General features: G+C 39.9%; 1 protein-coding gene and 1 long non-coding RNA gene across 6 annotated transcripts; both read right to left on the reverse strand.

Annotated features, from left to right (window-relative positions):
* Window positions 1-2,759: 2,759 nt before the first annotated feature.
* Window positions 2,760-5,144, reverse strand: LOC118937898. Its single transcript, XR_005035307.1, has 3 exons — window positions 4,935-5,144; window positions 4,169-4,766; window positions 2,760-2,983 (listed from the first exon to the last, which is right to left on the reverse strand). It is a non-coding gene; the product is annotated as an uncharacterized LOC118937898 (long non-coding RNA).
* A 462-nt stretch (window positions 5,145-5,606) lies between these two features.
* Window positions 5,607-9,335, reverse strand: LOC110538581 (dehydrogenase/reductase SDR family member 7C-B-like). Of its 5 annotated transcripts, none has more exons than XM_036939675.1 (6): window positions 7,362-9,334; window positions 6,883-7,039; window positions 6,651-6,763; window positions 6,354-6,454; window positions 6,042-6,189; window positions 5,607-5,938 (listed from the first exon to the last, which is right to left on the reverse strand). In XM_036939675.1, exons 1-6 carry the CDS (start codon window positions 7,380-7,382, stop codon window positions 5,801-5,803), a joined length of 678 nt encoding a protein of 225 aa, XP_036795570.1. In that variant the 5' UTR covers window positions 7,383-9,334; the 3' UTR covers window positions 5,607-5,800. The 5 variants fall into 5 exon arrangements, with proteins under 5 accessions (XP_036795570.1, XP_036795572.1, XP_036795571.1 ...); XM_036939677.1 differs by having other exon boundaries at window positions 8,708-9,332; XM_036939676.1 differs by having other exon boundaries at window positions 8,666-9,331.
* Window positions 9,336-10,949: the final 1,614 nt, after the last annotated feature.

Raw genomic sequence — 10,949 nt, forward strand, 5'->3', positions numbered from 1 at the left:
TACTTCTTCCAAATAATTATTTCATGGCTTGTGGTTCTGTTTTAGTTCTTAGGGCTTTGTAAAGGTAAACTTTCCTGAACATGTTCTTAAATAAATAGGTATACTATGAGAAATGACTATAATGGTCATTGTTAACTGTTTCTATAGAACCCGCTCCTCTTCTCTTCCAACGTGCTGAATCTCAATCCAATTCTCTGAATCCAGCAGATTACCTATAGAGATCTTCTTAAATGTATGCAGAGGCATGTTCACAATAGTACGCTAATGTGGCCCCACATGTGGCATTTTTACCTTGTACGCCTCCCCATCCTGCAATCACAGATAAGACTCTTGACCTCTGAGCTGAGTACTAAGAGATTGTTATGTCATGTTATTTACAAAAGGTGTATTGCTCTTCAAGGATCTTTGGTCTATACCCAATCAAGTCATCTTAAAACGCCCCCAGAAAATGAATTAGTCACCACCGGCCCACAATAATCTTTCCTTATTATCACACAATATAACTGCCCTCGACATGTCCAATGAATATTTAATACAAAATGTTACATTAATTGGAACTAAAAAAAGTGTCTGTAACGTACTGTTGTAATAGCAGCTCTTTCAACAAACATTGTCCTTGTATCATCAGTGCGGTACCATTACAATAACCGTATTTTGTCTCTCCAAAAACCGGTCCAAAGGATAAGGTTACTTTCCAAATCCCCGTAGTACAGTAGTAATTGTAGAGTTATAAGGTCTGAGCACTATACTGCTGTCCTGAAAGGCAATATCCTCTTGATTAGAACTAAAGCCCTTAAACCCACTGTCACTTCCAGATAATACTATTTTAAAGGAGATTACTCTTTACTTCTTGAGTATTCAGAGATTAGTACAGGATCCCTATCTATGACTAGATTAAAAACTGTAATCTGATTTGCAAAAAACATCCTGTTTCTTTATCCTATTTTTATTCTGTACAAATCCTGAATTGGGATGATTCAATCAATAAAGTCTATCCTCTATTCTGCAGGTGTTATATTTCTTGAGAACAAAAGAACAACACTATGAAGACCCGGACTAGACTGGGTAGCTCTCTACTGAAGACATGACAAGGAGAGGGTGTTTGATATCAATGTAATCTATTATAGAAATGACAATTGTTCAATCAATGAAAAATGTACAAACAAATATAAGAGATTATTCAACAGATAACTTTATAAAGAAGAATTATTTCTATCAATATCATTTTTCCTTTCTGATGGAAATAGGAAGCTACATTTGAAGTGACTCAGACATGGTTGCTTATTTTGGCCTCTCATTGAACGTACTCCTGAATAAATATTTCTCAAAGGCATGGTCAGAGAACGCAAAATAAAGTAGACTGCAAAATAATCCATATGTATTATTATTATTTTTTAAATATATATATATATATATATATATATATATATATATATATATATATATATATATATATATATATATATATATATATATATACATACAGTACCAGTCAAAGGTTTGGACACACCCACTCATTCAAGGGTTTTTCTTTATTTGTATTTTTACATTGTAGATTACTAGTGAAGACATCAAAACTATGAAATAACACATGGAATCATGTAGTAACCAAAAAAGTGTTAAACAAATCCAAATATATTTTAGATTCTTCAAGGTAGCCTTGATGACAGCTTTGCACACTCTTGGCATTCTCTCAACCAGATTCACCTGGAATGCATTTCCCACAGTTTGAAGGAGTTCCCACATCTGCTCAGCACTAGTTGGCAGCTTTTCCTTCACTCTGCAGTCCATTTAAATTGGGTTGAGATCGGGTGATTGTGGAGGCCAGGTCATCTGATACAGCACTCCATCACTCTCCTTATTGGTCAAATAGCCCTTACACAGGCTGGAGGTGTGTTGGATCATTGTCCTGTTTAAAAAAAAATGATAATCCCACTAAGCGCAAACCAGATGGGATGGCGTATCGCTGCAGAATGCTGTGGTAGCCATGCTGGCTAAGTGTGCCTTGAATTCTAAATAAATGACTGACAGTGTCACCAGCAAAGCACCCCCACACCATCACACCTCCTCCTCCATGCTTCACAGTTGGAACCACACATGCAGAGATCATCCGTACTCTGTGTCGCAAAAAGACACAGCGGTTGGAACAAAAAATCTCACATTTGGACTCATCAGACCAGATCAGTCTAATGTCCATTGCTCGTGTTTCTAGGCCCAAGCAAGTCTCTTATTATTATTGGTGTCCTTTAGTAGTGGTTTCTTTGCAGCAATTTGACCATGAAGGCCTGATTCATGTCTCCTCTGAACAGTTGATGTTGAGATGTGTCTTTTACTTGAACTCTGTGAAGCATTTATTTGGTCTGCAATTTCTGAGGCTGGTAACTAATGAACTCATCTTCTGCAGCAGAGGTAACTCTGGGTCTTCCTTTCATGTGGTGGTCCTCGTGAGAGCCAGTTTCATCATAGCGCTTGATGGTTTTTGCGACTGTACAACTTTAAAAGTTCTTGTCATTTTCCGGATTGACTGACCTTTATGTCTTAAAGTAATGGTGGACTTCCGTTTCTGTCATCTGTCAGTTTCTGTCAGCTGTCATCAAGGCTACCTTGAAGAATCTAAAATATATTTTGATTTGTTTAACACTTTTTTGGTTACTACATGATTCCATGTGTTATTTCATAGTTTTGATTCTCTTCACTATTATTCTACCATGTAGAAAATAGTAAAAATAAAGACAAACCCTTGAATGAGTTGGTGTGTCCAAACTTTTGACTAGTACTGTATATACTGAATACATTATTTTAAAGTATTTTGTATTTTTATAATTACCATTCTTTCCAACCACTATTCATCAAGGATGCAGTTTATTCAGACTATAATAAGATCCTTATAACCAAGAAGTGTGGTTTCCTCAACATATTTCTTAATATAACAACAAGATATATGGGCCTTGAGGTTTTCTTCCACCAGAAAATCCATGGCAGCCTGAATAGAGGAGAGAATGGTTCAAATGTACTAACACATAATAATAATAATATTGCAATTAAAAAATAGGACCAAACATGCAACTATTTATTTGTTACCACAGGCATCATGAGTCATGTGTGGAAGCCAATTCCCACCACATAAAAAGAAGTCAATACTATCTAAAATGTAGTGATGGGAAATCATACATATAGTATATATATTTTTTGACATTTAACCTTTATTTAACCAGGCAAGTTAAGAACAAAGTCTTATTTACAATGACGGCCTAGGAACACAACACAACACAACACAACTCAACACAATAGCGATGGTTTGTTGTGTGATTAACTTTTTAATTACGGATGCAAAGTCCTACATGATGCAACCCTGCATAAAGCATGCTCAGCACTTAGCTCTATTGACCACTAACAGTTGTTGTCTCTGTGTCTGTGTAAAGGACCAGGAGTCCTCCCTAGGGCGAGGACTTAATATCTCAACATTTTATAGGACACATCACTGCACGCTATACTCCTCTGTAAACTGGCCATCTCTGTATACCCGGTGCAAGACTCACTGGATGATGCTTATTTATAAAACCCTCTTAGACCTCACTCCCCCCTATCTGAGATATCTACTGCAGCCCTCATCCTCCACATACAGCACCCATTCTGCCATTCACATTCGGTTAAAGGTCCCCAAAGCACACTCATCCCTGTATCGCTCCTATTTTTAGTTTGCAGCAGCTAGCAACTGGAAACAGCTGCAATAAACACTCAAACTGGACAGTTTTATCTCCATCTCTACATTCAAAGACTCAATCAATCATGGACACTTACTGACACTTCCCGTGATGTATTGTTGTCTCTACCTTTTTGCCCTTCGTGCTGTTGTCTGTGCCTAACAATGTTTGTACCATGTTTGTGCTGCTACCGCCATGTTGTGTTGTTGTCATGTTGTGCTGCTACCATGTATTGTCATGTTCCTGCCATTTTATGTTGTTGTCTTATGTCTCTCTTTATGCAGTGTTGTGGTGTCTCTTTTTTTGTGATGTGTGTTTTGTCCTACATTTAACAAGTTGGGCCCCATCCCCACAGGAGGCCTTTTGCCTCTTGGTAGGCCGTTATTGTAAATAATATTTTGTTATTAATTGACTTGAATAGTCAAATTAAGGTTAGAAAAAAGTATCTCAAAATGTTGACTTACGTATCTCAAAATGTGTAGATACTACCTAGAAATGTTTAGACAGAAAATTATTATACTAAGGTCAAATTTTTTAAATTCTCAATATCAAATAATTGCTGGGTAACAATTAAGTACCTTACAGTGATTGTTTTCAAAATTGTTTTCAATTAGCAAAGAGCAATTTCTCAAGCAATAATTTTGCTTGGACTGTCTGGGAGTGGTCTGAGTAGGGAGGGAAAAACTGAAAACTAGTTGTTATTGGCAGAGTAGTTTGGAACAATATGTAATTGGACCATTAACTAATTTACCGCCTGTTGATGTCACCAGGCAGGCCAAAACTCCATTCCACCAAAACAGAATGACATTTCAAACTGTTCTTACACTAAAAGGACATTATTTTCACAATTTCACAGTATTATTCAAACCTGTGTGTAAATATATATAAAACACAGTAAAACACGTTTTTGACTTCATGGGATTCCAAAGTCATGAGAGTTTTCCTTTGACAGAAGAGCTGCAACACCTTTGCCCCTGAAAGACTCGGGTACATAAGTTGACAGTAGATCTACCTCCTTCTTGCTCGTAAATTTGTAGCGCAGCACCGCGCTATCCTGATGTCCTGTGCCAAGAGAGTAAAATGTTATTTATACGTGTAACATATTATATTCCCCACAGTCATGCGTTCCTAACTAGGAACGTTCCCAAGTGGGCCATGCATGAACACCGGCCTCAAGTTACTATAACCCCCTGGTTGTAAATGGCAATCCCTGCTCTGTTTCACGCTCACCTTCGCCGTCCAGGTTGATAGAAAAGCAGAGGTTGTATCGGTCATGTTTTACTCTCAAGTCGGCGTTAGGACTCAATACACTAAAGGCAGACATATGAGTATTCAAACCCTTTACAGAATGAGGTGTGCTGTTCAATGCATAGACGCGGAAAATCTATTTTCGTACAGCCATATCGATTGTCTTGTTCAAGAGTCAGTTCTCGCTCATGGCTGTGCGCAGTCTTTCCCAATGCAATTCCATTGATGTCCACTAGCCAGCGTAAAATAGTTACTTCATGACTTTAATGAGTTGAGATTGTAATTAAATTACCATCCACCTCTGTCACAAAATACAAATATGAGTCTTCAATTCCATCTGTAGATTACAAAGTGGTCTCTTTACCAATGTTACATATATTATGAAAGGTAAAGACAAGGAGACAGAGCTCAAAACAAGGTTTATTTCTAGGTTCTGTAGGCCTAATATACAGTTCCCAATAACACAAACAACAGTTTCCCTCATTTCTGCTATATGACAGTTCTGCTGAAGCAAGTTGTGTACCTTATGAAATACCCAAGTTATTTTACTTTACAAGTAAACATTTTTCCAACATATTTTTCAGTCACCTGTGTCCATTCAGCATTGAAAACATTCCAACATTTCAATAATCATTTTGTCTTCTTCTCTTTTCATTCCGGTCTCAGCTGGTCCTCCATATTTGACAGTCATAAGTGCTGGCCCAACACATCATCTTATTCCCAGTTCTATGTGGTGTGTATCCAGAATCCAGTGCCAATCCAATTCTATGTTGAATACAGCTCCTCTGAGTCTGCTAAAGCTGCAATAGTATTCACTCCTGCAGCATTATTCATTCCTGCAGCATTATTCACTCCTGCAACATTAGGGATCTGGCATAGATGGCCATCTTGGGGAGGGAGTGAGCCATGACCACCTCTCTCTTCTTGCTGTTCAGAATCTTCAGGATCTCATTGGCAGCCTCTGCTGGTGTGATGCCCATAACCTTCTTTTCGGAGAAAAGGGGGGGGGGGGGGGGGATAAGGTTGGTTAGAGTAGTCAGACCAACACAACACACAGTTTTAAGATCATCAACTGAGACAGCAGGTTACTTGACCAGATGGACTTCTTGGTCTTTTCCCCAGATGGAGGGGAGATGATGAAGGTGTGGTTGACAGTGCTGACAGAGATGCCATACTCCTGGACCTCAGCCCGCAGACAGTCAAAGAAGGCTTGGACCGCATGCTTAAGAGGCAGCATCTGAAACCCAGCAAAAGCCAAATTCAGACCCTGATCTCCCGCTCATACAATTGTTTCATTATTGAGGGAACTCATACTGTACATCTGAATACCTGTTAATTCAAACTTCATCAAACTACATTCAGAAGTAGGCCTGCTGTCAGTATGAAAATGACTGAACTCACAAGTGGCACGGAAAGGCATAACACTCCAGCGTCTCTCCGATCACATCTGGCATGTTGTTCATATCACCGAAATCCACCAGCACAAGTTTAGGAGGGAAGGTCTAGGAAAGGGAAAGAAGATTTCACAATGATGCAGGACCAAATTATTGTAATATATGGTTATTAATCTTTAGGATATTCATGATCACTTTACAATTTATGCATATTCATATAAATGCTAATAAAACTTAACTTTATATCAAGCATATAAAGACCATATAATTGCTCTGTTGGGTTTAAGAGTTATAACATACTTACTAGTTTAGGGTCTGTAGCGCTAGTCAGGTTATCAGCAAAACCTTCAAGTTTTTCCAAAGTTTTTCCACAAAGGATGACTCTAGCTCCTCCCTCGTGAAACAACTTTGCACATTCTGCAAAGGTTTGCATTAATACATTTACAGACAGAATACTGTTTTAGTAACAATGTAACAGTTGTCTATGTGCACTTCATATCTGAGCTTTGTTTTCAAAATCAAAACAAAGGATTTACCCTTTCCCAGTCCTGTTAAGGCATCTGTTATCACGACCACCTTGTTGCGTACCATTGCTGTGGACAAGAATTTGAGCACCAGACTGTGCAGGAAAATAACCACTGCTGTTACCACCACCACAACAGGCACCAGCATAATTGCAGCTGGGTCCATACTCTGGAAAAGACCAATGGGAATATCATTTTCAGTAGCATATAGTGCCATGTTTTAGTGTTTAGTGAGAAAACGTAATAGTTTTGAATTAAAAATACAGGCAGTAAATATATTGTTCAGAAGTATGCAGGGCATTCTTATAGAAATACACGTCGGTCTACAGTCCATTATATGATATGATGAAAGCATGTCAAGATGAATCAATAATCAATGGATTGACAAATGGATGAGAAGTGATACATAGAATAAGAATTCAATTCAAATTCTATGGGTGATTGTATAATCAAAGTGAGAATATTGAACATTCTCAAAATGTATTTCATACCAACAGACATTCCAGGTCCATGATTTTGGTATCCAAAAGACCCTGTTAAAGACAACCGTTAAAGGTCCAATGCAGATGTTTTGATCTCAATATCAAATCATTTCCGGGCAACAATTAGTACCTTACGGTGATTATTTTAAATTAAAATGGGCAAAAATAATAAGAAAAAAATGCTTTTAGAAAAAGGCAATTTATCAAATAAGAATTTAGCTAGGACTGTCTGGGAGTGATCAGATTTGGAGGAGAAAACTAGCTGTTATTGGCTGAGAGTGTTGGAGCTCTCTTTCTTATTGGTCTATTAACTAATTTACCAACTGGTGATGTCACCAGGCAGGCCACAACTCCATCCCATCAAAACAGGCGGATTTCAGGTGGTCTTTTCAAACAGCTCTTACACTTAAAGGGCGTTATCATCATGTTCCCAATTTCACAGTATTATTCAAACCTCATAGTGTGGAAATATATATAAAACACAGAAAAATCACATTTTTTGAATGCACTGGGCCTTTAAGCCTTTAGTTACTCTTATAACTCTGAAATGGAAACTGAAGAGACAGATTTTGACCATGTACTGTAGTGACAGAGCAAGTTAAAAGATAGCGCGTATGATCACTCTAATAAATGCTGTCTGGTTGTTTCATCAGAAGGAGCTAGACATACTCCTTGATACATGACCTCAAATTATCATAAAGGGCAAAGTGAAACCCATCTTCAGTTAGGACAGTGTCAATGTGAAGCATACCGAATATGTCAGACAGTCAAGGTGACTCAACATTTCATAGCTCATTCATACAGTATAAGATACAGTCACTTTACAGTAACTTTCTCTCCTAAGATTAATATATCTTTGCAATAACCACCTACGACAATCCCAGTTTGTCCCATTACAGTTTAAGTGTGATTTGTCCACAGTATTTGTTCTACTGAGTGTTGTAATAGCACTTAAGCCACAGTTTACCATGTACTATACAGTGTGTGTCTGTCCAAAGGGAGGCTCCAAATATACCCTGACCTAAAAATACTATAGCAACGTTATTTTCAAAAGCTGTACGGTAACATCAGCACAACTCCACGATAAATGTAATAGTTCCAAGAATAACATGAATGAAACAAATGCAATAAAGACACATTGTGAAAAAAAACGAAGGACCGTAATCATAGATGTTATCCTGCCATCCCTACACAAACTACAATGAAATCAGAACATACGTTAGTTACAGTAACAAGTTTCCCTGTGTCATAACACAAAACGTGCAAATACTGTCCTGGCCGTGTGTCATTGGCTGACTGTCTCCATTTCACACCTATAGTATGGTTTGATATCATTCCCACAGCTGCCACTTAACGGTTTGAGGTGGCTAGACCATCTTGTGGAAAAATGTCTGCTAGTATTCCTGGTTAGGTCTTCTCATTTGGGGCAATGTTCCCAGCCCCAGCCCACACAGATTGTAGCTCTGACCAGCAGTCCCCGTCCCCCCAGCAATACTTTGGGATTTGAGCTCTTTTAATAGTGCACAGCTGAGTCAGTCATTTTCCATGCATGTTGTATACATGTTATGTTTAGCATGGCAAGGCAGCTCACACCTCCAGGAGGCAGAGGTCATGGGGGAGATGGTGTCCCATTGGTAAGGCCTTACTCTATTTAGCTCTGTTTTTATTTAGTGCACCACAAAGCAAGGATATGGCATAGAAAATAAACTGAATCACACACACTCACACAGACGTACCAGTGAGCATGCATAGCCTACACACACACACAGACAGAAAGACAGACACATACACACAAAGGGCCGGCTTACCGAATGGGTACGCAGGGCATGTGCCATGGGAACCCGACCTCCAGGGGACTCCAACCCTCCCCTCCCCCCAAAATAAAAGTTCATATTATTATTTTATTTGGGGGCGTTGAGAGCAGACTGGAGGTCAGGCCCCCCAGATAGCATATTATGAACACATCGGTTGAGGGCCCCCCAGATAGCAAATTAACATCACATCAAATCAAATCAAATGTATTTATATAGCCCTTCGTACATCAGCTGATATCTCAAAGTGCTGTACAGAAACCCAGCCTAAAACCCCAAACAGCAAGCAATGCAGGTGTAGAAGCATGGTGGCTAGGAAAAACTCCCTAGAAAGGCCAAAACCTGGGAAGAAACCTAGAGAGGAACCAGGCTATGTGGGCTGGCCAGTCCTCTTCTGGCTGTGCCGGGTGAAGATTATAACAGAACATGGCCAAGATGTTCAAATGTTCATAAATGACCAGCATGGTCAAATAATAATAAGGCAGAACAGTTGAAACTGAAGCAGCAGCACGGCCAGGTGGACTGGGGACAGCAAGGAGTCATCATGTCAGGTAGTCCTGAGGCATGGTCCTAGGGCACAGGTCCTCCGAGAGAAAGAAAGAAAGAGAGAAAGAGAGAATTAGAGAGAGCACACTTAAATTCACACAGGACACCGAATAGGACAGGAGAAGTACTCCAGATATAACAAACTGACCCTAGCCCCCCGACACATAAACTACTGCAGCATAAATACTGGAGGCTGAGACAGGAGGGGTCAGGAGACACTGTGGCCCCATCCGAGGACACCCACTTTGCCAAAGCACAGCCCCCACACCACTAGAGGGATATCTTCAACCACCAACTTACCATCCTGAGACAAGGCTGAGTTTGGCCCACAAAGATCTCCGCCACGGCACAACCCAAGGGGGGGCGCCAACCCAGACAGGAAGATCACATCAGTGACTCAACCCACTCAAGTGACGCACCCCTCCTAGGGACGGTATGAAAGAGCCCCAGTAAGCCAGTGACTCAGCCCCTGTAATAGGGTTAGAGGCAAAGAATCCCAGTGGAAAGAGGGGAACCGGCCAGACAGAGACAGCAAGGGCGGTATGTTGCTCCAGAGCCTTTCCGTTCACCTTCCCACTCCTGGGCCAGACTACACTCAATCATATGACCCACTGAAGAGATGAGTCTTCAGTAAAGACTTAAAGGTTGAGACCGAGTTTGCGTCTCTTACATGGGTAGGCAGACCATTCCATAAAAATGGAGCTCTATAGGAGAAAGCCCTGCCTCCAGCTGTTTGCTTAGAATTTCTAGGGACAATTAGGAGGCCTGCGTCTTGTGACCGTAGCGTATGTGTAGGTGTGTACGGCAGGACCAAATCAGAGAGATAGGTAGGAGCAAGCCCATGTAATGCTTTGTAGGTTAGCAGTAAAACCTTGAAATCAGCCCTTGCTTTGACAGGAAGCCAGTGTAGGGAGGCTAGCACTGGAGTAATATGATCACATTTTTTGGTTCTAGTCAGGATTCTAGCAGCCGTATTTAGCACTAACTGAAGTTTATTTAGTGCTTTATCGGGTAGCCGGAAAGTAGAGCATTGCAGTAGTCTAACCTAGAAGTGACAAAGGCATGGATTAATTTTTCTGCATCATTTTTGGACAGAAAGTTTCTGATTTTTGCAATGTTACGTAGATGGAAAAAAGCTGTCCTTGAAATGGTCTTGATATGTTCTTCAAAAGAGAGATCAGGGTCCAGAGTAACGGCGAGGTCCTTTCACAGTTTTATTTGAGACGACTGTACAACCATT

The sequence above is a fragment of the Oncorhynchus mykiss genome, chromosome 12 (genome assembly GCF_013265735.2).
Source record: "Oncorhynchus mykiss isolate Arlee chromosome 12, USDA_OmykA_1.1, whole genome shotgun sequence".
NCBI lineage: Eukaryota > Metazoa > Chordata > Actinopteri > Salmoniformes > Salmonidae > Oncorhynchus > Oncorhynchus mykiss.